At 38.1% G+C, this 26,857-nt stretch overlaps 1 protein-coding gene across 1 annotated transcript; it reads left to right on the plus strand.

The window, feature by feature from the left end:
- yes1 (YES proto-oncogene 1, Src family tyrosine kinase) lies at window positions 1-26,810 on the plus strand. Its single transcript, XM_055032838.1, has 12 exons — window positions 1-385; window positions 11,099-11,380; window positions 13,066-13,165; window positions 14,906-15,004; window positions 15,709-15,812; window positions 16,025-16,174; window positions 18,512-18,667; window positions 20,291-20,470; window positions 22,102-22,178; window positions 22,363-22,516; window positions 23,103-23,234; window positions 25,142-26,810. Exons 2-12 carry the CDS (start codon window positions 11,107-11,109, stop codon window positions 25,348-25,350), a joined length of 1,635 nt encoding a protein of 544 aa, XP_054888813.1. The 5' UTR covers window positions 1-385; window positions 11,099-11,106; the 3' UTR covers window positions 25,351-26,810.
- The last annotated feature ends 47 nt before the right edge of the window (window positions 26,811-26,857 follow it).

The following is a 26,857-nucleotide window of genomic DNA, read 5'->3' on the forward strand; positions in this document are numbered from 1 at the left end:
TCTTTGGCCTCATTGCCTCTCTTCTGTACTAGTCCTGCTATTGTTGTGTGTCTTTTCTGGGCGACCCTCACCTACCGCCGGTGATTCCTCACACTTAACCTCGCGTGTTTGCCGCAACGTTAAGCGGAGCTCAGTGTCCTTTGTGTAGGGATACAAAGAGGAGCCTGGTGAAGGACTTATAGGGAGCTGGGGAAGTAGTTAATCGGCATGGGACAGACGGAAGACTGAGATTCCTCGTTCAGAGCGCTTGTGTCGCCCGTTTCCTCCTATTTGGATTCTTCCACGAGAAACTACAAAACGCCTGGTGTTGGAGGACAGAAGGGGGGGAAAAACGACCACAGGACGCATGTAGCCGACGTACGACGCTGCTAAGGTTGGTTGTAAGGTAAGAAATGCCCGCCTGGGAGAAAGGAGAAAGTCACGTTTTGTCGTGGAAGTGGAGCGAGGAGGGCCTTGCGGTCTACAGTCAGTAAAAGTTGGTGAAAGGAGCAAGAGAGTTAACTGGTGTGGTAACATGTCAGTCGGTTTAATGTTTACTCCGATCTGCTCCGGGATTCCAGTTTTCCAAGCTAGTTTGTTAAAATGTCTACAACAATTACTGTCGGAATGTATTTATTTAGCAGTTTCTAAATGAACTGTTTAAAACAGGGGAAAACAGGACAACTCAGAGATGCATTTTGGGTTTTTAAGAAATATTTATTTGCCCTGCTAATTAAGAGTTAACCATCTCCTTTTTTCTGTTTGCCTCACCCATTTTTTTCTCCCCCACACACACTCTCTCAATATACTCAATCAGCTGCTGCAGGCCTCAGCTGTTGGAGGCCTTTAAAACAATACCCATGGGAGTCTCCAAAACTTATTTGAGCGTTTTGCAAAAGTTTGTCTGAATTCTTACATGCTTTTATTGTGAAGGTGCCCCTAAGATATGCAGATTTTTGTACAGATATTTGCGACATTTTTTGAGGGTTAATTAGCTGGCCAATAGGTCAGATATAACATTTCTCATAGTTTTAATGTTTAACCAGTTGGTTCATCTTTATGCTCAAGACTTACAAATGGAGTTTCTGAAGTTTGGGGAAAAACAAGGCAACACATAGGAAAATGTGAGTTAGTTTTAACTGATCATTGCAATATAGAGCAGGAACACCACAACCTCATGTACTCCTAATATCCTGCAGCAATGGTGGTTGTTATAACTGTCTCCCTTACTGAATATCTCTGTTTGGTATACTCCAGTGGCCCAGTAATCCTCCTCCACGGTAATCCCTCTCTGTCAGTACAGCCCCAGTTGGCCGGACAGTTGTGTCTCCTCCACTTCCACACACAACCACACACATTCACACAGAGGCACTCGCTCACAGCTGGAAGCAAGAGGACTGTTGGCGGAGGAGTGAGGAGCAGGAACAGGTGGCGTTGGCCGGGGTTCAGGGACTTTGGATTTAACTAGAGCTGCTGAGGATCCTCACATACTCCTTGGGTGTCCTCATGACACAAATAAGGCTCTGCATCGTCATTTACAATTTGCTGATTAGCGACTTCCACGATTTTGTGCCAGGAACATAGAGAACCTAGGCTGTCACGGGACGTCTCCACCTGCAAAAGGAAAGTTCTCAAGATTTCCCAGCTATTTAGTGGGAGCTGCCCTTCATTTTTATAGCTGAAAGATGGCTCGCTTTTTTTTTTTTTCCCCAGCCTCGTTCCAGCCTTTGACAGGCCCAGCAGGTGGCCTCAAAAAGCATGAATGGATTCGGAAGGAAGTTCAACCCCTCATCCCTCCTCGCCCTCCCCGCTTCCCCTCCCGCTGGCCGCTTCCCTCCAATCACTGTGATTGGCATCGCTGGCAGCCCAGATTGAAGATAAAGACAAGCCGCAGCAAGGAGAATAACCCTTGTTCGATTAGTGGGAGCTGGTTTCTGCTGAAATAGTTTTGGTTGTAGATTTTATGAGCTGGTATTTACCCCTGAGCTATTTCAAAGGGGGAAAAAAATAACTCTGCTGCTTACTGCAGAAGCTCACGAGGATTTTCTTGAAATGTCACAGTGATTGAGTAAATCTCTCAAGACATTTGACAAAATGGCCTGGTGCATGCCTGAAGTGCTTTACTAGAAAGAAAAGGAAGTTTCTTATCACAACTTATTCAAAAGTCAGATTGTAATCTCACAATCTGACTTTAATGCCGTCCGTGCTGCCACATGCCAATTAAACGCCATTTGGTCATTGAAAGCGGAAGTGATATTTATTGCATGCAAAATGCTGGCGTGAGCACTGATCTGTCTCCTGAGAGAAAGGATGAATTCTAATAACAAGTGTGAATGTGTGTGACCTACTGAGAGCCACTTACTTGTGATCATCTCTCCACAGGCACATGTTAATGACAGGTATGAACACAGGTTTTATTGTTGCATTTTTCTTTATCCGTTTGCAGCTGTTTTTTTTTTTTTGTATGTAAACAGTGTAGCATCTTTCTCAAGAAAGTGATTGCATGGGTTTATTTCTGATTAAAAAGTAATAGACATCTCTCCTTTTTGCTTTTTTTTTCAAATAAAACGTTAACATCATCTTTGCAAAATTGCATCCTTAAAGTTTTTCCATTTTTGTTACAGCTACATGCTCTGAAATATCTTATTATGTTTTTATGTTGTGAAGGGTTACTCAAAGCAATGATTGGAACAAAGTTTAAAATGTCTTACTCACATAAGGTCAATATGGATTTTCTTAACCTTCATGCAGTATGCTAACAGTTCATAGTGCCATGTTTAAAATGCAAAATAATTTGAAAGCAATTTTTTTATGCCTACTCCGTAATAAATTAAGGAAAGTGGAACAAACTGTTATATGTTTGAGAAAGGATTTCAGAGGTTTACTTTAATAAAAGACAAGTGCACAGTTTCCCAGCTTTGCACCAAATGTTGACAATTTATTGCTCCAGAAAACATTTTTTGTCTATTTCCATTAGCAAAGATGAGAGTCTTCTTCAAAAGCACTTGGTATATTTAGCCAAGTTTAATGAATTGCTGTGCCATTAATCTAGTGGCCCAAATTAAAGATTACTTTTCTCACTGTAAACATCACTTTAAAAAATTATAAAAAGTAAGGAGGCCACATTTGTACCATTCCTGAATAACAGTCAGGGGTCCATTATCCCAACCTTTCAGGTCGTTTTGGGAAGTTCATGGTGTATAAATACTTTTCTAAATGCACCGTTTTTCTAAAATAAATGAAGAAAATCACTTTGCGGTTGGATCCTCCTTATGAAATAGATTCTATCACTTGGCAAGCAGAACATGCATTATACAAATTAAAATATGTACTGGCTTGAATTAGCATTACTATTTGTGCTTTGCAATACTGCAGCATGTGCATAGATGTACAGCAAAGCAATTGAAGGTCAGATTCATCTGATGTGAATATTTGCCTTCTCGTGACCTGCCATCAGGGAAATAATTGCAAAATGTCAGATGTGGTGCATGTATGGGCTTATTATGCATGTTCAGAGCAGCTATTAACTGATTCATTTCAATGAACCTTTCTGTGTGTGTGGAAAAAGAGCTTATCTTTATAGGATGGTTAAAAACAGCAACCATACAGTGTTGGGGTGTCTTATTTCTCTGTGCAAGACATTTCCAGGAAGGCAAACTATGTCATCCTTAATTTCTGTGAAATAAAAGCCTCGGTTTATGTGGTGTGGTGAGTTCCGTATCCTCAAAGGTCCCGATTGTCTCAGATTAATCCACAGTGACAGTAAAGGTTGCATAAGGTGGAAACTCGATTGCCAAACGGCCTCTGCAGAGTTTAATATTTCATTATTCACTATAGTTTGAATAATTTTTCATCTCACAAAAAGTATAAGTGTGCAACAATCTTCTGTTGCATCTGCATGTTGGTCTAGTAAACTGACAGACGTGACGCTGCTTGTAGAAATCTCTCATGATAAAATAGTCTCAGGATGACAGTTTCAAAGGATGCATTCAGAAAATCTTTGTTTCTCTTTCTCAGTTTAGATGTGTGGCAGCTAAAGAAAAGTGTCCCGCCTGCAGTGCTGCAGTATTGTTGTTAGGCCCTGTGGGAAGCAACAGCCTGTGTCTCCCTAATCTGACATGGCATCACAGGCTGTCTGGCACGAAGCTCCACATGTCCTTGGATGGGGTCTGGCCCCAGCATTCAGTTGACCAAATAACGGTGTCTTTTGTGGATTGTTGTGTTACTGTGAGGGAGAAGTTCCCCATAAAATATGTATTGGCTATTTTGCAAAGTTTTCTGATATTATTTACTTGTTTATAGATATAGGCCAATTTGTTAGATTAATGTTATAAACAGAAAAGCAACAAAATGATAGTGATACAATGTATGTACCTTTGAATTTTTATACAAAGATTTAAGCAAAAATGCAGATGAAAAACAATTAGAAGTATTGTAAGTTGTTGTTTTTTTTGGTCTAAAACATGTTCTAGTCGTTAAGTGAATTCACTGGGCTTTGATTTAGACACCTTTCTAGACATCTGTGGTTTCTCTGAATGGAGATGGCATTGGGGAGTGATGGAGCCAATCTACTGGTATTCCAACTCGAGTAGAGACGAAACAGTTTGCTGGCCTTCAATCAAGGAGAGTTTCTTCATTATGTCAAAAAGCGATCCAGACAGGATACGTTGCACGCTTTAGAAAGAAAATTATCTGAACTAAATACTCTTCCAGTCAGACCAACTACCCCAAAGCCAGACACATTCATACACTGAAACAGTTCAGTATGCAGTCATGTTCCCAAGTTGATCAACATGTCGCAGGAGAGGAATCTAGAATCCAAACTTCAGCTACTCTGGCAGTCTCTGGTCTCTGAGTGAATGTAAAATGGTATGATAGGAAATTTTAGCCTCTTTAAAACCATAAACATGTAATGCTTACTTGCATAACTCCTTTGTCATAACTCACTTATGCAATTAGGCATAACGATTGTACTACACTTAAGTCATGACAAATTACAGACTGAAATGATTTGAGGTTTATTAAAAATTCTAGTTGTGTTATGAAGAGTTTTTAAGAGTTGTTGAGAAGTTCAAAAACTAAGAAACTCACAGTTCATTATTCTTAAAATTGTTGTTGGGCCAACCACTGGAAAATAACACACAGCTAAAGGGGCTGACTTTTAATATGTGACCTGCATCACCATTTGAGTTTGAAGCACAAGAGTAACACATTTCTTTCTGTTTATGTCATTGTGTGTATAAAAGCCCCATTTAAGAGACCATTACAGAGAGGACACAGTGTTGTGCAAGGAATTCAATTTGTCACAAAGCTGAGTTGTCTCACAGGGAATTTTTGTGATATTTATTTATGCATTTTCTATTTTAATTGTCACAAACATTTTCTTGTTTAAAACTGGTTTCATCCTGCTTTGTTAAATGTTTAAGACTGATCTTTGCTTCTGTGGCTGTGTGTTTACAACTGTTGCACCAATTAAATACTTAATTGGTGTATTTTTGGTTCATTTTTGAGCTTTGGCTTTCAGTGTAAGGACATTGATTTTTTACAAGCGTCTGTTCTGCTCAGTGTTTTTGTTATGTTATTTAAGGTCTGGGTTTGTTTGCGTGTTGCTCTGAGAAAGTTTCACTAGGTGCTTTCGTTTTGTGTACGTGAAAAAGCAGAAATCACTGAGAATGTAGAAGCCTGTTTCCGTCTTCTTGTAGGACTAAATTATGAGAGATGATCATGTCACACTTTTATCTTTTTGTATTGTTGCTTTTTGAAGCTCAGACAAAACATGTTTTTCACAAGATTGACATAACAGGAATCCAGAGAATTTAGAGAGTTCAAATAGACAAACTGATAAAACTCTATGGAGTTTTATCACATATAAAAATCTTCAAAACATTCTCCTGAGATTCTGAGAATGATATTTTCTCACCAGTAACTTGTTTTTGTCCAAGTTTCACTTCCTCATTAAAGTGTAGGTTGTTGAACCAGTTTGACAAACCACAAATACTCACCTAATGTGGGCTTGTTCAGGCTTGTGATTGGTTTATAACAGCCTCAGAATGAATCACTGCTCTACAAACGTGTTTGAATTCCCCATGTTTATCAAGGGGTGGATATCACATTGACTTCAGACATTTGTGATCCAGAATCACCAATGACCAATATTGGGGATGTAAAATTAGTTTAGTCTTTCAATTAATATTTTCAGGGAATATATTTAATTTAGTAAAAATTCATAAGTTATAAAACATCTCATTTATGCTCAATTGAGATGTACAGAATCAGTATCCCATCCTTCAGAAAGCAGTGGTGAAAAATTGATTGTGTCTCAAACTACTTGAAGAGATGAGTGTAATTCTGGCCGGTAATTTGAGCAAATATTATGGATTTTCAGACCAAGATTAGGTTTTGTTACCAATTCAATCCAAGTCATTAAGATTAGGAACTTTCTTACACTGATCCCTTATGTGTTACCAAATTACAGTAATCTTCTAAGAACACATCCCCTAAAATTAGCATAGCTTTATCATTAGTTTTATGGTTATTTCTAGCTTAACACATACAAATACAATTTTCAACAAACTCCTAGGTTGTTCCTGCTTACACTGTTTTCATGCTCTGCAGTTCACTGAAGAACTAGGGTAGAGCTAGGATGTTGACCCATTGAAAATTGGACTCTTGGCATATTTCAGAATGACTTCATTTAATTTTGTGTTGTCAAAGGCAGCAGAACATTTTGTCCGGCCGTATAAACTGAGACTAACACAGACAGAGGGAAATTCAGCTGTCTATGCAGTCTCTTACTCTGAATGTAATTGCATGGAAATAAGCTCTGAGGTAACCAAAAATTGGCAGCTTTCTGCCTATAAGTATGGTTGCAGCTAACATAAACCACAGGCTGCACTCTAACAACACAAATTGGCCATTGAGTTTTGTCAGGAACTCCTGTATTAGTCCTTAAAAACTATAAGATTATAAAGCCTTTCAGATACTTTGGATTTGATTAGGACTAATCTATCATCTGATATTGCAATAACAAAATCATGTTTAGGCTTAAAAATGCAGTTAAAGGATACTAATGTAGTTCCCTGGTTTTATTTTTTGGACAGTTCCCAAGTTGTGCACTATGAATCCAGCTTTTTTTATTTGTTTCTAAGGATGGATTTGATTCAACAGTTTCCAATTAGCTCACATCTTGTTCCTATTGACAATGTTTTCAATAGGTAAGCTACTATGCAAATGCTAGCTCTGTGTTTTGATAGGACTCCTTGTTTATTTGAATCAAAATATTTGAACATGTTAAAAGATACAGACAGAAAATGCTGATTGAGTAAATAATGCCAAGAAAAAACTTCAGAATAACAGAAAAATGCTTACCTATATTTGTTTCTACATTTATTAGCCACAGCCTGCCTCAAATTTTGAATACGGAGCTGGGTTTTTTTCTTCTCATTTGGGACTCTTTTCTTTATTGCTGATTTTTTTTTTTTTGTAAGCTCAGTTGTCACTTTGTTGTCGCATCAGCTTCAGAATCTGACAGACATTTGGGATAATGCTGAATCTGACATGCAGGAAGTAATGGGGTCAGAGGTGATGGTCACATGCATTTTTTTTTCATTTTCTTTTTTGGTGCTAATATTAGAAAACTAATTGAGAATTTAAAATCCAACATGAAATATACATTTCACCGTGATTTTAGAAATCACTGCCTCTTGGAAAGATAAATAACTGCTACTCTTCATATTTGCTATAAAATGCAAATTGCAGTTGTACTGCAAACCCTCTTATCAATTACACTTGTTCTTGTAGCTATCACAAGATTTTATTTCACAAATAAAACTATAAAGGCCATTATTAGAGAGATCTGTTGTGAGAATTACATAATTGAAGTCGTGAGAACTGCTGCACTTAAAAAAAGTTTAAGGCATTTGTTGAATTTAATCTTGATCTCCCATCTATTTTGCTTCTGTTCCTTTTGTGTTTCTTTGTTGTCAGTACTGTTTATTCATTAGAAGAAAGTCAATATTCTATATCCTACAACTGGATCCATGGATTGATTCTTGGAGTAGCTTTTCAGAGGCTATGGGCATTAGTCTTAATGTTAGTCGCATTTGAAATTTAGTTGGTCTGCTGCCCAACAAGTCCACATAACCCTCTTTTCTGTTGTTACCATATAAACATTAACAGATTTGGAGTCTAAATGCTATTGTGGAGCTTTTTCCTAACCTCTTACATGCATTCTACTGCATGTTTCTAATTATTCCAAAGTTTACAAAGAATAGAGTTCTCCTTTACTCCATTTGTCACAACATAATATTGTTATAATGATATAAAAGCATAATGATCGAGGAAAACCAAAAGTATGCTGTGGTGTGTGGGACTTCAACTGTATCAAAACTTTACAACTCAGTACAACAATTTAACTTGCTCTGAGCAGTCTCAAATTTGGTTTCTTTGATCAAATAGTGCCCTTTAATTAATCAAGACTTGGAAAGAAAGAGTGTTGTTTTTTTAATTACGAGAGACACATTGGTAATTACACCGTCTTATTTTTGACAGATATTTACTAAAGGTTTGGTTAGCTTGTTGTTTTTCAGCTCAAAGTTGTGCCCACAATGTAATCTACAAATGGATAGTTTCTGTTGGAAGAATTTGTACTTTGTGTCTTTTTATTGTTTGAGCAGGGAAGGAGGACTGCACCATTTGTGCTGTGCATGCAATGCTGTTTTACGGAAAGCATTTGTTGAATTGCCTCAAAGAATTAATTTTGTTTTTTACTCCAAATGCAGTAAATGTAACCATTTGTGTTCTGTTGCAGGCCAACAGATAAAATGACGATGACCGGATAAAACGCATTACATATTCTAAAAGTTAGATGGTTGCAATTAATATCTGACTCTATTAGACTTAAAAATCAAATTTCACTTTTACCTTGACTCAAATTCATTTAAAAATAGTTTTTAAAATTTTTGTGCTGTTTTTTCCCCCAACTTTTTGCCATTAACTTTTACAAAAAATTTTTTAAATTCAGTTAGTTTATATTGTCATCTCATAACAAATGTCATGTCAAGGTACTTCGCAAAGAATTTTCAAATCAATCAAATATTTTTTTGTTATATTTTGCGTATTTTACTCTAACATGTCTCGTATCTTCTCTGCATGCATTTTGGACCCTACAAATGTGTATTTTGTAACATAAGATATACATTTAACAGAAAGCTGGCATTAAATATTATTTGAACATTTATCATTTTTAGGCATGACAGAAAACTGCTCAACACTTTTATGATCACAATAAAACCGCTTTTTATATCTCGATACATTTATAGTAAAAATATTCGCAAGCAGCAATATTTGACACTATTACTCTGCACTAACCTGTTAAAAACCAGCTCATTATTCTATGGTTTGCATCATACAGAACATGTTTACTGAAATGGCCTTGCTAATGTCGCACCAAATTCAACTCTTTTCTTCTATTAGGTGGATCCATCAAATTCTTGTATTTGAGGTAATTTTGTTACAATTTTAGAGAGGAGTACACAATGATTAACTCATTCTTTTCATACCAAGGATAAGAGCACCCTTCCTAGGGCACAATATGCATATTTTTTTTCCTGAAATTATTATTATTTTTTTATTTACTTGCTTTATGATGTAGCCGGCTGCAGCATATGCGATATTTGTCCTGTGTTCTGACATGCAGTCCTCACTGTTGCATACCTGTGGGAGGTGTCACATATAGGTACTCGAAACTGTCTGTCAGGTACCAGGATATGAGTCACTGAAAGCAGTATGCACTCTGATATGATCTGTAGCTCTGACACAAGTAAACCGTACTGAAGTAATTTTAACGAAGAGGCCAAATGTGACAGAGAAATGCGTTAGTGTTGAGATCAGCAGCAGTTGATGACACATACACAAATTTCTACACTACACACTCTCATATTTCAGTTTACTCTTCAGGACTGATGTAGCAATAATCTTTGTGTATTTAATTTATTGATTTATAAAGGACGGCGCTTACTCTCCTACTGGGTGTGGCACGACTCACACAGTGAGCCATTGGTGGATTAAGGTCCGGCACACTTCCTTTAGAACTTGCTGCGTTAAACTCAAGGTCCACGGGCCAGATCTGGGCCTCTATAACTACTTATGTGACTCTCGAGGGCCACATAAACAGAACTTGAATATAAAAGTTGTATGCTTTGAACATTATTCCATCCATCAAATCATAGAAATCTGAAACGGTTGCTGAAGATGTAAGGCTTACATGCAGTAGAGAATTTATGTCAGAAAATGGTTTTTTCCCCCTATTTTAAATCGTATACCAATAGTGGTATGGTGTGGTTAAATTAGAGGTCGACATAAACGTAAAATTGCATTGTAATATTTGATCAATATCACAATGAGGAATAAAGTAGCAAAATTATTTGTATCTTTTTGGTTGTAAATCTATTACTATATGTAATTGCAGAAAATGCTACTCTAAGAGTAAAAAGTGATTATACAACAGGAGTTTTTTCTTGTTTTTTCTTTTTTTATACAATACAAGCACACAGTACTAGGGAGGGGAGAGTTACGTCAAGTTATGTCAGCACTTTTGCCAGAATCTAATCTTCAAATCTATAAACCCTTTGAACAATAAAGTTAGTAAACCTTAGAAGAACTTGGTAATTTACATTTTATTAAACAAACCACAGGAAAACCAGTCACACCCAGTTTAATAACGAATGGAAATGTATTGCCATTACCACAAGAAAAGGTTTTTTTTGCATGTTTCCACTGGTAGTTTTATGATTTTCTTTGTTGAGGAGTGCCAAGAATTGAAGATGGAAGGCCTCTGTGCTATCACCCTAATGTTTAGCTCCCTCTTCAGATTCAGTATGGGTTTCTGGTCTGCCCAAAATCCTTAATATCGACTGCAGTCAGAAAATAAAAACACTACTTCAAACCTAAATTTGTCAAGAGGATGAAAAACTTTAGATTCAACTGTAGTTGCTATTCTATCTATTCCTCACATCCTCTTGGAAGAATATATTTTGTCAGTTTATCACCATCCAAATTGCACACTAGTTCAAAATAAATACAGTTCTGTGCTTTAATTTTCCCTATTTCTTCCCTGCAGGCTTGACGATGGGTTGCGTCAGGAGTAAAGAAGCCAAGGGCCCAGCGCTGAAGTACCAACCTGATAACTCCAATGTGGTGCCAGTCAGTGCTCACCTGGGCCACTATGGTCCAGAGCCCACAATCATGGGTCAATCACCAGCCATGAAGACCCAGAACAACAGCCACCCGGCTGCCCTCGCACCTTTTGGTGGAGTTTCTTCGGCCATGACCCCCTTTGGTGGAGCCTCGACATCGTTCACTTCCGTGACTGTGAACAACCCCTTCCCTGCTGTGATCACAGGTCCGTTTTCAAAGGCTGCCTCACAATATGTTTCATTTAGGGGAAACATAATTATCTTAAGTTTATTTGCTATTTCTTCACCAACACCTGCTGGTTTCTATCCTTTAGGGATTGAAGATTTTTACTCTGCCTTGTTTTGACTTTTCCTTCTGTTCTCGATTCATCTGAAACAACTGCAGCTGAGCATTTGTTATTCACAGGGTGTTAGACAAGGCAGATGTTATGCAAATTAGACATTTGAAATGAGTGAGGCAAAACACAAAGGCTGAAGAGAAAACAAAAATAGGTCTGTGATATGGGAGGCAATGCACGCATTCCCTTTTTCCTCCAGTCAGGAGAAATATAATGCACAAAATTCATTGACGTCCTTCATGCATGTTAAAAGTTAGCAGTGGGTCGGAAATTGAGATGAGCTTTTGTGGCTTTATCATTATAGCAGTACTTAGAGGGAAATGTCACAACAAAGAACATGTTCTTGCATGTTGATTTATCCAACATGCAAGTTATGTCGTGTTGATTCTGTATCTATGGAAGTTAAAAGTTTGATGAGGGAGTGATGTCACACTCAGATCTTGTGTTTGTCATATGAGCAATTAGCGTGATTAGCTTTTTCAACTTTGAACAGTAGACTCCATCTGTTCTTTCTAAAACAGGACTTTGACTTTAAGATCCAGTGCTCTGCATGTTTAAGCTGTGTCTCTGGTTCAGAACACCTGAATCAGATGACTGGTTCTGAAGCAGGCTACAGCAGAACTTTTACATGCTAGTAGTTTGAATCATGCATGTTGGTATAGTGACACGTCCACAATATGGAGCATTCTGGCTCATGAGGACTGGAGTTGACCTCTTCTGTCATAGAGAATGTTGACCCGTACCTTTACTTTGAAATTTCTCAAAGTCTCCCAACATTTCCAAAATGTGGACGTTCCTTGACGAGCAGAACTCCAGGCAAGCTCAAAAGGGTTACGCTGTGTAACTTTTCTGTACTTTGTTCAGCCTTCCTCATATCAGCTGAAGTTTTGCTCATTGTCACGGCTAGCGTGCTTTATTCCAAAAATTGCTTTTACTGAAAATGGCTAATTTTGAGCCTTCTTCCTTGAAAGCAAGCTTTGACACATAGGAGTATTGGTAGCTTGACCTGTTAATTGAGTTATAGTGTATTACATTTTCTAACTGCCAGTCGCTTTTGAGGCCTTTCTGTAGTTTTCTAGTCTTGGCAGTCAGGTCACTTTCAGACATTGGGTTAGTGAGAAACTTCCAGCTGTCAAATGTGCTATTCTAGAGGGTATTTTGGTCCTCATTTGTTGCTGTAAGTTGTATTTTTGTTCCCCACAACATATCTTAAAATATTTTATCATAAAAGAATAAGATTGCAGGATTCATTCATAAGACAAGTTTGAGATATGCTGTGGGAATAATCTGCGTCCCCAAAGAGTTCCTAAAACAATAAACAAGATAAATCACAGCTGTATTTTTAGAGCACACTCTGGCCCACAGGAAGTGGAATACTTCAAAACAGAAATATTTTATCTAAAATATAGGATTTATTATTTGATCAGTTGAAATTGATATTTGACCGACTAATTAAAAAAAAATTAATATAAAGTGGAGGGTAAAGGTGGAAAATTTATTGTATTTACCGTATATTATTTTTAGATACTTAAGCCTCAGTTTTTGTTTTTTAGGTGGAGTGACCTTTTTTGTCGCCCTCTATGATTATGAAGCAAGAACTTCAGATGATCTGTCATTCAGAAAAGGGGATCGCTTTCAGATTATCAACAACACGTGAGTACTTGTATTTTTACAGGGGATGACTAAAGCTGCTGCGTGGTTGTGTCTGTTCGTGGTTTCCTATGTGCTCTTTTCAGCTTTTTCTTTAATCCCTTATTGAATTGAGGTCTGATATCAGGGCTGAGAACTGTCTGGGTTAATGGCTTTCGTTAATGGAGCATCTGTTAAGTTCCCATTGCTTTTCATCTGCACTGGCACAGACATTTTTTCTGAGTGGATAAAATTAGGGTTATGCTGTTTAACTCAATAACATTAACCTGACATATTTTTTGTAAAAAAAAAAAATAACATGCATTTCAGATACTCTGGAGTATTGGAATATAGTCAAATATAAAGCTCATCAATGTAATCAACATTACAAAATACCTGAACAATGTGGATTATGCGTGCAAAAGAGATGATAAATTACTCAGAGAAAACTAATTTTTGCCATGTCCCCATCAGCTGCTGCTCCATAATCTTTTCCCACGTGTGCACAGCTGAGAAAATGGGCAGTGCTCCAAGAAGACTCTCCTCAGTTCATCACATGGCTCTTCCCTTCCCACCGCTGTCTGCCTCACATGGCTTTTATAGCGATGAAAATGCCATCTGCTTTCAGAGCAGAGGTGGGGAGAGTACAGATTAAGCCAAGTTCTGTCAAAATGCCACTAGACGCACAGTCTCTACGTCCCTGCTCCTCCCATCTTAATTTAAAATTTGAGTATTAAGATAATTTAATTATGTACAACAGATATTTAAGAGCATTAAAAAAAAACAGCTGATGAATTTAAAACAGAAAATTTATATAGCTATGTTGTTCGAGGTTCTTGCTTAACAAGATATATCTGCAACTCCCATATTTGTCCATCCTAGTTTTTCTAGAGTTCTTTCTAAGTAAGTAAAAACTTTGCAGCCCTCCTTTCAGCCAGCAGACCTGCAGTGTGTAGCAACGAGTGCGAGAGAGGAACCAGTCGAGTGTTGGTGGAGGGCCACTGCTCTGCAACTTTTAGATGTGCCTCTGCTGCACCACACTGGAATAGAATAATTAGGTCATTAGAACGTATCTACGCTCTGGAGAACGTATCTACACAAGAAGGAGGCGATTAAGCCATTTCATTCCAGTGTTTTGAACCTGTGGCACATCTAAAAACTGCAGGACAGTGGCCCTTGAAGACTGGAATTTGACACCCCTGCATTAGAGGGATAATAACCCCCGGCCCCCTAAAAAATAGAAGTGATTTAGCAGAATGGCTGTTACTTTTATTTTTTTTCTAAATTACTTTATAAAATCTTTATTTATCAAAAATAGGCTGGGTCCCTAAACAGCCCCAGGATGCTTTTGATGCCTTGTTGTAAAGTTGTCTTTAAGAATTTAATATCAACATTTTCACCACATGACACTTTTCAAAACGGTACAAAACATAATTTTAACATTAATAAGACCAGCAGGAACAAAACAGTTAACCCATAACCATAAATACAAAGATTATTGCTTGACGGTTGCTTTATTTCCATTTTAAGTCTTGTTTGGATGCTTCTATCTGCAGAGCTGTCATCAGGTTTAGATGAGAAAAGCAAGGCTCTACCTCAAGGCCAAACTCCGCCCCAAAAGAATATGAGTGACGCATGAAATGGCCTTGCTTCTTTTTATCTTCATGCATGCTGTGCAGTCTTAACACGAGAGTGGGTGGATTTTTCTCCAATGCTTTTGTTTGTTTAATATTCTTCTTATTGGTGATTTACTTGCCTCCTCAGGGAAGGTGACTGGTGGGAGGCCCGCTCCATCAACACTGGAGAGAATGGTTACATCCCCAGCAATTATGTGGCCCCAGCCGACTCCATACAGTCTGAAGAGTGAGAAGCCAAATTACTACTTTTTCAAGCATTTTCATAAAACTTTAGATTTGACTTGTTAGTCTCATGTTTACCAACTTCTCTACTGATTTCCCTCTGTTTAATATTAAAAAATGCCTGGTTTGGAATGAGGAAAAACAACATATTACTTTTGTTTTCCTATTGTTTAGTTCCTCTGGTGTGACAACAATTTTTTTTCCCTCTTTAGCTCTGACAGTTTTATTAATACCAGATGCTTTAAACACTGGGGGGGAAAGCAGCCAATTTACTTTTACCAGACGTCTAAAAAAACTCAAGTGAGCACCTGTTATCAACGGGATGCGATACCGCCTAATGAAACAACTGACTGAACTCATTGATGTGTCTGGAAATAGACTGTGCTCTGTTTTTCAAAGAAGTAAGATTGTATAGAGCTGCAAGCTTATTTCTTATTTATAGAAATAAACAATTTTTGAAATCTCTAAATATTTATTAGATCGGGTTATAACCAGTAGTGCCTGTAGCGTGCGCAATATTTACTTGCTACCCGCATATTAGAAGGCCCCCCCTCAAAAAAAAAAAACATCCATTTTTAATACTGCATGAACTAGACAGGTATCCAGCTTTCAGACATTGCATCACAAATGTGTACTTCTTCTGTTGATAAGAACATCTTGCACTGGTCTACAGTTTGTTAAAGTTTTTGACTCCCTCCTCTTCCGCAGGTGGTACTTTGGGAAACTGAGCCGAAAAGACACTGAGCGTCTCTTATTGCTACCAGGAAATGAAAGGGGTACTTTCTTAATAAGAGAGAGCGAAACAACAAAAGGTAGGAAAATACGTTAAAAAAGAAACTAGGTAAAGAAAAACCTTTATATCGCTAGTTGGCTGAAATGCAATGAATTTTTTGACTCTTCTGTTTAGATTAAATTTAGAAATGCAAACTTGCTCCTCAATTTACATCTGGTGACCTGCATTGTTCCAGTATTTATCTGTCTTTGCTGAGATCTGCACTTAACTTCATGTCTTTGGATTTTAAAGGGGCCTACTCTCTCTCTTTACGTGACTGGGATGAAACAAAGGGAGACAACGTCAAACACTACAAGATCCGCAAGCTGGATAATGGGGGTTATTACATCACTACACGAGCGCAGTTTGTGTCACTACAGATGCTGGTGAAACACTACACAGGTATGCTGCCTTGTAAAGCCTTTTTCTCAGGTAGCCATTACACAAATATTTGTTCATGTTGTGAACAAAATACCTTGGGTTAAATTGCTTTTTCTTGCAGCCTGTCATGTCTTGTGTTTGTTGGTTATGTAAGTGGGATATGAATGTAATTAGTGAAACGGGGTGGTGTTTTTGAAGCTGAAGTATTGAGCATTTATGGACCACGTTTTAAGTGCTGGCAAAGAAGGAAAGACATGAGAAATGGTCATGGAGAAGGAGTGTTATTTTGGAATTGACCTGCCATAGATTGAGGTCATATTTAAATCGTTCAGACTACCTCCATCTGCAGAGGAAAATATTATTCACACATGGAAATCGTATGAAAACTTGAACATTTTATCGGGAAAGAATAGAAAATAAACCATGCTCAAAGACGAGTCAAGAGCTGGTGAAGCTTGACAGAATTTTGTTAGTATGTAAAAAGTGTTGAGGGGTTATAAATGAGCAAAGCAAAATGGGATAAAAAGAGCTACCACTGGAATGCATCTTAAAAATGTAATGGCAAAATGATTCGTATTGGTAAAGTTGCATTCTACAAAAGTCTTTGTTGGATTTAATAAAACAGAATTAGACAAACAGAAAAGTACTTTTTTAAAATGAGACATTTTAGTGGTACTTCATAAAGTTAAGAAAGTCATGACTAGTCATGTTGATCATAATCTATGAACTGAAGCAAATTTGAAAAGAAGACAAAGTAAACATTATTCTAAAACTAGAGATTGAATTTCATAAAAAACACTCTTCTTTTAAGTTATTTTATTGTAGAGGTGTATTTCACGTCACAAAGATTGGCTAGAAATACACTTTTGGTGCTGTGTCACACAGCAAAGCCCAATAGTATCCATATGCCTGACAGAGTCCTAACTTTAAACTGATGAAGAATCTGTGGCAGGAACTAAAGAGAACTCACCAAGGATAAGCAGTAAATATTTATTGGTCAGAAGTTATAAAAGGAGTTTGGTTGTTTTTTGTGACTGAAGATTTTTTTTCATTTTCCTTTTTTTTTTTCCCCCCCAAAAGTCCTTCACCACTGTTTTATTGGCCTTTGAGATATGTCAGTCTCATTTTCTACAAGACCCAAAACTTTGTGGTTGAAAACATTAAAATCTTAAATGTTATGAATTTTTAATGAGCAGAAGACCTCGTTAACATAATTGAGACATCGACTCACTGATCCACACCACCAGGATCTACAGCACGGACATTGGGATGTCATTCGGACTCGAGAAATGTGGTCGGCTGGTCACAAAGAGGGGGAAGGTCATCTGCACAGGAGGGGTCTCACTCCCAGAAGGAACAATAGCAGACATAGAGGACAGTTACAAGTACCTAGGTATACCATAAGCAAATACCATAGAGGCCCAGATCTACCACACCAGACAAGACCCAAGGTGTAGGTTGTGCAAGGAGGCCCCTGAGACAGTCCAGCACATAACAGCAGGGTGCAAGATACTGGCAGGGAAAGCGTACATGGAACGACATAACCAAGTGGCAGGCTTAGTGTACAGAAACATCTGTGCAGAATATGGACTGGAAACCCCGAGATCAAAGTGGGAAACACCCCCAAAGGTGGTGGAGAACGCCAGAGCTAAGATCCTGTGGGACTTCCAGATCCAGACAGACAGAATGGTAATGGCGAACCAACCAGACATTGTCGTAGTGGATAAACAACAGAGGAAAGCTGTTGTGGTAGATGTAGCAATACCAAGTGATTGCAACATCAGGAAAAAGGAGCACGAGAAAACTGGAGAAATACCAGGGCCTCAGGGAGGAACTGGAGAGGGCCTGGAAGGTGAAGACCACAGTGGTGCCTGTGGTCATCGGGGCCCTCGGGGCAGTAACCCCGAAACTGGAGCAGTTGCTACAACAGATCCCAGGAACATCATCAGACATCTCAGTACAGAAATGTGCAGTCCTTGGCACAGCTAAGATACTACGCAGGACCCTCAAGCTCCCAGGCCTCTGGTAGAGGACCCGAGCTCAGAGGATAAAAACCCCAATGTTTCAAGTAATAAACACTAACTGTGTGTTCAAAAATTCTGTACTCGATGGCGCTCAAAATCATTTTTGATCTCCTGGCAGAAGCCAATTTTAAAAGAGTGGTTATATTCAGGATTTAATTCATCTGTCAGATAATGAATACAACTTGTTGGTTTTCCACCTTTTTCTCAATTGAATACAAAAAAAAAAAAAAACACGTGTTTAGGTTCTGTTTCATCCTATTTGACTATTGTTCCCTTGGTCCATCATGACTGTTTTGTAACTCCAGCTGTTTATCTTATTTTATTTTTTTCTCAGAACATGTGGACGGTCTGTGCTACAAGCTGACCACTGTGTGCCCGACGGTGAAGCCGCAAACTCAGGGACTTGCTAAAGATGCCTGGGAAATCCCCCGAGAGTCTCTCCGATTGGACGTCAAACTGGGACAGGGCTGCTTCGGGGAAGTCTGGATGGGTATTTTTTTCTGTGCACTCAAGCATAAGACTGAATGTCAGAGATTAATTGGGTAAACTGTGATGCGCCTGAGCTTACTGTAAATACACTTGGTACTTACCGTAGAGCAAGTGACTCAGCTAGAGACTTTCTTCTGGCTTCTGGAGGCGGGTTTGAAAGGAATATGTCAGTAGCTGTTTTTCTTAGTTCAGTGGAGTATTTTTACTGTAAAAAGTCATCTGAAAGTGGAAAAAAAGCAACTTTTGTAAATATTCTCAGCTAACTTTTATAGAGTGCATTTTCTTCCAAGCTTTTTCAATCTCTGTTTTATTCATTTCGGTGTACAGTTCCATAAATATCATTGCTTTTGTCAGAGTTGCACATGACGATTAAAACACAGCAGCTTTGCTGTTCAAGTGGACTCTTGTCCATTTGCAGATTGACTCTACTAATGGATGTTTCTGTGTAACATAACTCCAAATTATTCGCAGAATATTTGTGTATTTTTTTTTTTGGAGCATATCTACAATTTTGATAATGAAATGTAGCTTGACATAGGCACAGTGCGACCTTCCATGCCAGTGGCTGGCATTTGCAAAGCAGCACCTGATGCTCCCATTGCTACAGCATGATGCTGACAGTGGGGTGTTCAGAGTGATGGTTCACATATTTATCTGCTAAAACCACGTTTCAGTCATTAAAATCTAAGTTTATTTCCATTTTGTTCTGTAGGACACAAAGGGATTAATTTGTTTCCGCAACACTTAACTATTCAAGTTGTACTTCCCATGTCAGCAACACTTGAGGACAAATCTACTTAGTGGTATTGATACTCCACACTTGGCTTATGAATAAGTAAAGAAGGCAAATAGCTTTGTTGGCATACAGTAACGCAGCCATTAGGGCTTACACACAGAGATAAAGCATCCTCTTTACATTATTCATAGCTGATGCAGTTTTAATGTGAAACATGGATGATGTGTGTAAACTCTGTTTAATTGGTGTGTGTCAGTAATGAAGCTGATCATCATGCTGCTTCACCAACCCGCATAGTGAAGGCTGCTGTTTGATAGCTGTTGGCTCTTTTTGTGACACGCAGAGTTCTGTAACCACAGGTCATGTCATACGCTTCATTTCTCCAGCCTACATTTCAGACAGGCCCCTCTGAGCGAACACGACTCTTGTCTTTAACCGAGGCTGGCTTGCAGCAAGTCTCGACATGCAAGCCTCAGCTGGGTAATCCCAGGAATTTCATTCTGCCTCTCCCTGCTCTGTTTGTTCAGGATTTCTCCCGCTCTGCTGCAACTTTTTGCTGTCAATCTTCCTTACTCTATGCTTCTGGAGCATTTGTACTGTCACTCTGATTGCATGCGGAATGTATTTTGCCCTACTTTGTCCTTCAGCTTGGTAGAGTTTGGTCAGTATGAGTCATCTATAAAGGCCAGCCTCGGCTCATTGTACGTAAGCAGGACATGAGTAAGCCGGTCCCAACCAGGAAGTGGCTGATGTTTTTTTTATACACATGGGACAACTCCAAGAAATGAGCAATATCAAAGGATCATATTACCGTTAGTCATTTTATGTGCCTCAGAGGAAAATGTTATTGATTATGCCTTATCTTTTTTGTTGTTGTTTTTTACCCAGGCACATGGAATGGAACCACTAAAGTGGCAATTAAGACGCTGAAACCAGGGACCATGTCCCCAGAGGCGTTCCTGGAGGAAGCTCAGATCATGAAGAAACTCAGACACGATAAGTTGGTGCCGCTTTACGCCGTGGTGTCTGAGGAGCCTATTTACATCGTCACTGAGTTCATGGGTAAAGGTAAGCAGAATTCAAAGGCATAAGTTGGAAAATGTTATACCTGATTTTGATGCACCTTACAGATTTTTGTACCGAACCATAATTTTTCATAAAGTGACATACTTGCCTCCTTTAAAAATATATTTCATAAAACAGTTTGTGCAAGGCAGACACTTGCCGCATAAAAAGGTGTCTAACTGCTTTTTTTTGTCTCTGACAATTCCAAATAGCCTTTTAGGTCAGTTGACATTAGCAATATTAATTAGGTTTGCTTAATACCTGAATGAGATATTGTTCAAAACATCTTGTAGCTTTGTCCATATTCAGAAGTTTATATGCACTAAAAAGACTAAACAAAAGTTAGAAATCTTACGTAGAACTTAGACTTTGTCGTAGTGGGAAACAATATGCTAGTTTATACATTGCAACCTGGAAGGTTGTTGCTGTATTGTGAAAAAGAGCAAGACTTCCCTCCTTTCAAACAAACATCTGGACATTAGGATAAATGACATTTGTTTTTTTTTGCCCTTGCCGCTTTAACTTAATATCCGCCGGGATTTTGTCAGCACAGCATTTCTAAATGCTGTCATCAGCTGGAGCACTGCTAACGGCATGCGCCCCTCATTGACCATATGGCTAACTGAGATATAACAGGGGTTGTTTTAATGCAAAGCGACAGTTTATTCTTAACAGCATCATTTTATTCTGCAAATAGGCTGAATATGATGTATTCCAGACTGCGGATTGACCAGCTGGTGATTACTTCTACATGTTTTGTTTTTTTTTCTCCTCCGTCTTGCACATTTATCTTGCCAACCATTCATTCCATAATAAATCTCAATCAGTCCTGACAGCTTGTCCTTGCTTAAAGGTGACACCTCCTCCCTCCAGCAGACGGTTTTTGCTCTGATTAAGCAAGAACACTTGCATAATGTGCAAATAATGTGCAAAATTTATTGTTAGTTTCAAAAGTAAAATATATGTAAGGTGTAAAGATTTGCTGCATAAATTGTTTTCATCAGTATCTACACACATAAAATAAAAAATATATCCTATATTCATGACCACAACTGCATTACCAATAATGAAAGTCGTATACCACCATTTTTGGAAGTTGAAGAACCTGTACTGTATTGTGATTTCTCTGCCTCTGTGTTAACAGAAGCCAATTTAAAGTTGGTGATTAACTGCTTCTTTAAATATGTTTTGCTTTTCTAAATGACTGCCGCAGAACATTCTCACACCTTTGAGACTTGAAGATCAAGCAAAATTTATTTATAAAAGGTGTGGTTTTCTTTGCTAAAATAACAAGTAGAAAATTATTTTAAACATTCTCCCACGTATAATGATTGTTTTGTGCTGTTTAACCTTCCATCAGTGTAACTTATGATCATTAAGTTGGATTTAATGTTTTGAGTTTGGTTACAAAGTAAAAGAAAAGTATATTTATTTTTAGTTGCAAAGATTTATATGAGGATTGAGATTGGTGGAAAACAAGTCCCACATTATCCGTGCCAAAACTTTCATGTGTCCTCCTCCTGTTTGCTCTATCTTTTGTGGTTGGTGCTGCATTACCTTTGTACACATAGGTGTGTTGATTTTGCTTAAGTGTAGTGTGTTTTGTTTTTTTTTTTTTTTTGTACTTCTTACAGGTAGTTTGCTGGACTTTCTGAAAGAAGGAGATGGAAAACATCTGAAGCTTCCGCAGCTGGTGGACATGGCTTCCCAGGTACTGTGAATAAAGCATTTAATCATATGAAATTATTTCCTGTGCTGTACTATAACCATCATGAAGGAGAGAATTTTTATGCTATAGAAATAAATAAACTGTATAAAACCAGTGAAATATGGTGGTGGCAGTATTATGGAGAACTCCACATATTGATACGTCCTCCCATTATTTTGTGCTGCAGATCGCAGACGGCATGGCCTTCATTGAGAGAATGAACTACATTCACAGGGACCTCAGAGCTGCCAACATTTTAGTTGCGGACAACCTGGTCTGTAAGATCGCAGACTTTGGCTTGGCTCGACTCATAGAGGACAACGAGTACACGGCTCGTCAAGGTGGGTGTTTGGACCTTCATGCCACTGGAGCACTCAACATGACCGCTGATGTACTTTCAAGACTATCATTTAATACCTTTGAAAGACTGCTTTAGATTAAGCTGCACCTTCTGGATGCCTCCCTTCTCAACAGGATTGGGTCTGTTGTCATAAAAGTGAGATCAGACCCAATCCTGTAGAGCTGTCTTTGGGGTAGATTTCTTCCTGCTTCTGTCTGATTTGGTTCTGGTACCAGCAACATCTAAACAATCAAACCAAACGCATCCAGAAAGTTTCTCATGGTTACTAAAAGAATGTTGTTTCTCTTTAAGTTGCTTAAGAACCTTTATCCAATTATTAAGGGTGTGGTATATATTATTGTATTTGAAATGTGTAATCAGTCTGGAATAGATAAAAATGTGCAGTAAAATCAAAGCTGCATGTTGTATATAAACATCTCGCCATAAAAATTGGTAGGCGTGAAATGATACCCGTCTTAATGTTTCTCCTATTTTATTATTATTATTCTTGTACATTTAGCTCTTTTCTGGCCTCATGCTTAGAATTTTAACTTAATATTTTTTTCTGTTTTCTTTTTTTCCCTCAGGTGCTAAATTCCCCATCAAGTGGACGGCCCCAGAAGCCGCTTTGTACGGTCGCTTCACAATCAAATCAGACGTGTGGTCGTTTGGAATACTACTGACAGAGTTGGTAACAAAGGGCAGAGTTCCATATCCAGGTAAGCAGAACATGGATGCACATACACATGAAAGAAAGATGACTAATAAGGATATGCTGCCTCAGAATTGCCTCCCCCCCACGCCTTGATATTTTAATTCTGTCAATTAAATCTTTTATTATCTCTCCTGTGTGGATCAGAATAGAAATGAGTTTAACAGGTGTGAGTCAGAGCTGGTATCCTGTGACTCAGGGGAAAACCCCTCTACCAATATGATCGCTTTCTCCCAGTCAGAGCACGCTGAGCCTGGTTGTCTGTATGCGCTTTTATCAGCGTTCTGAATTCAGCCCATCCTAACCACCAGGTCAGCCTGCCAGACCATCTGGCTACGGTGGCTTTGCTTTCACTTCAGATCATTCAGTTTAATTAATTCTGCCCTTGTTTCCTTTTTAAGCCGTGATGTACACTTATTTTATTTTTTCTTCTTTTCTTTTGTGTGTCTGGGGAAGGGGTTAATTCTCTAATCCAATGTTCTGATGCATATGTTGAATCAGAGCATGACATTGTTTTCTCTTTACATTACCTTTGTTGTAATAAATATATCTGAACATGGATGACCAAACATTTAGTTCGGAGTTCAGGTTTTAAGATGAAAGCCATAAATCATGCTAACACCGTAGCATCCGGCATACCACCGGGCTATCGTATCCCAGAATCAGCAGCTGCTCTGAGCCCTGCCGCTCTCTCTCCCAGTGTGAGATAATCTGATCCCCACTCTCCCACAGTGGAGTGGAGGGGAGGGGGATGAGGCCACGGCCGTGCCACTGATTCCGTCATAACCTCTTTTAGCTGCAGTTGAGCTCCCAACGGAGCGGTCTCTGTGCCGTGTCACAGGGTGCAGCATTGCTGTCTTCCTGTCTCAGAGCGGAATCCACGGCTCAAGGATAAAGCAGCGCTGATTGGCATTCTGCTTGACACCAATGCTGTTGGTGACAAACAGCAGCATGTTAACCATTCTGGGGCATCTATGCTAACACTCCTAACAATGTCTTTGGTCTGTCAGAGCTGCAGGTCTCTCAGGAAATAACAACCCAGCTTCCTGTCAGGCCACTCAGGTTTTCTGAAACTGTTCTTTTTAAGACAGTGGTTTCTGTGGTAATTTTTCTAGCCAGTTGACAGAAATACAACAAATTGTGTTGATCATCTAATCAAATAAATCTTCTTGACATTATAACATTTTCCATGTTTGCGTTGACTATTTGAGGATAGTGTTGATGCAGATTTGAAAAACATGTGTTAACCAAATTTTTCCATCCCCACAACTGATCTTTTTTCCTGCTTCTGCTCCACATTTGTTTTTTTTTTGTTTGTTTTTTTTTCTCCGTCTGAGATCTTTACCATCTTTACCGGTGGTCAGTCAGTCTTCTTGTATGTATGCTGTTTTATAAAAGCAAACCAAACATGTTTTTTCATACAAACAAAACTTATAAGTATCTTATTGAGATTTTATTTGACAGACCAACACAAAGTAGTCCATAGAGCCATGTAGGACCAAAAAACAAATCTGTCTGGAGCTGCAAAAAATTAATGAAGACAAATCAAAATGACTAAGTGTATATATAATTAGCATGCATAATTAAATGTTCATTTTCCCTGTAATGTGTCGTGGAAGGACATGGCATTTTTATTATGAAGATCGACAGGGAAAAGGTCTTTTCTTTTTTCCTTTTGGAACTCAGAAAATCTGCTTTGTTACTAAATATATGAGCCTATATGGCAGGATTGTGTTCTACGTGTTTAATGTGACTTTGGGAGGTACAGTAGTGATTGGACTAACCAACTTTGATTCCATTAATCAAACCCAAATTTCCCAAATCAGAAATTCCCTAAACAACCCTAGAAGTGCAAGCCTTACTTACCAGAATGTATTTCTTCAATATACTCATTTTGATTCTGTGTTACTCAAGGCATGGTGAACAGAGAGGTACTGGAGCAGGTGGAACGCGGTTACCGCATGCCCTGCCCCCAGGGCTGCCCAGAGTCGCTGCATGAGATGATGAGGCAGTGCTGGAAGAAGGAGCCAGATGAAAGGCCAACGTTCGAATACATCCAGTCCTTCCTGGAAGACTACTTTACAGCTACGGAGCCACAATACCAGCCTGGAGACAACCTCTAGTCCTGGGATTTAGGTTAAACTCTAAGGTACATTGGTGGAAATCAAAAAATTATTTTTACACAAAAAAGCAATTTAAAAAGTAGGCCATGACAACACTGGCATCTGAAAATGATTGTCCCTGATGTACAATGGGACCAAGTGTGCAAATGGTTATATTAAGCTCTGGGAAACTATCAAAATAAATTCATGTGAGCTGGCCATAACACTGTGATACAAACAGACAGATGGACGTGTGTTTTTTTTTTTCCTCTCTAAACTTTTTTAAATGATGGTTTTCTCCCACCTTCTTACAAATTCCCTTTTTATTGTTAAGTCAGATTTTTTAATCTGAATCCAGATCTTTTATATGAACTATTGTTTGGTTTGAATCCGTAAGTGGATTAAGGACGTCTTTCTAAGCGACCAATAACTGGTTAACTTGAGTATGTGATTTGAGTGTAAAGTATGTGGCTAATTAAATAAAAAGGTCTGCTGAATGGATGTAAGAATGTACTGAGAGATCAAAGCTGATGTACATACAGTTTATATTAAAACCATATTTTTAGCAGGTGTGACCAGATGGACAATTCAGGATAAGAGCTTGGTTTTATATGATTTTAACTTGAACTGAAAACTCAGTTTTTCCTTTTTTGCCTTTCGTTTTTTGTCATTTTAATTTGGTAATCCTAAAACAACATTTTGATAATTTGCATAGATCTTTTTTTTTTCTAATCTTTTTTTAAAAGGAACAATTTCTATGAATGAACTTTGAACTGTGCAATTAGGGGAAAAAAAATCTGATTTAATTTCTCAAATTTTCAACTTCACTAATAAACTTTTTTTTTCTTTTTTTGCTTTGAGTTGCTCACAATTAAATATCAGTTTCAGGAAGCTAATTTATTAGCAACATACAGGGAAGACTTTTGGTAAATGTGTAAAAAAAAAGACCTTTCAAATAAGTTTAGCTCTTTTATTTGTTTTTTTTAAATAAATATATATTTCTAGTTGGTGTTGAATTTCTAATTGGCAATTTATGACACCCAATGTAGGGTGGATTCAGGAATTTACATTTTGTGGCTTCCCTAAAGATACCTAACAAATTTATTTAATTTTAAAAGTCACATTTATTTATTTATTTGTTTTAGATAAATGATATACTTTTTAAATTGATCAAAACATTGAGGAACGTTTAACTTTAGCTCATAAGTTCCTGTTTTTTTTTTTTGGAGCACATGACTTTACATTTTTAATAAACTCTCTTCAAAATGGGAAAGGTGCGTGAACATGGTTAGTTGGTTAGTTATTGTAACCAAGGTACAACTTGGTTACAATAAGTCACATGTATATTCTTAGGAACGTCTCCAGTCAAAGCAAAGTTTAAAATGACAGAAACTGTTGCAGGTTTATCATTCCACTCTCACACAGCGAGGATGATGGGAACAGAGGTTAAAAAATAGAAATCTTCAAAATTCTACTGTTAACAGCTAGTATGAAAATATGGTACTGCAAATAAAAGATGAACTTATTT

This window comes from Poeciliopsis prolifica, unplaced genomic scaffold (assembly GCF_027474105.1).
Source record: "Poeciliopsis prolifica strain line A6 unplaced genomic scaffold, Auburn_PproV2 SCAFFOLD008, whole genome shotgun sequence".
NCBI classification, from domain to species: Eukaryota; Metazoa; Chordata; class Actinopteri; order Cyprinodontiformes; family Poeciliidae; genus Poeciliopsis; species Poeciliopsis prolifica.

What these genes read in the sequence shown, in the direction of transcription:
- yes1 (XM_055032838.1), top strand. Translation starts at nt 11,107, where the DNA reads ATGGGTTGCGTCAGGAGTAAAGAAGCCAAGGGCCCAGCGCTGAAGTAC. An exon ending in GACTCCATACAGTCTGAAGA is followed by an intron (nt 15,005 to 15,708) that starts GTGAGAAGCCAA and finishes CCTCTTCCGCAG; the next exon opens with GTGGTACTTTGGGAAACTGA. An exon ending in GCTGGTGAAACACTACACAG is followed by an intron (nt 16,175 to 18,511) that starts GTATGCTGCCTT and finishes TTTTTTTCTCAG; the next exon opens with AACATGTGGACGGTCTGTGC.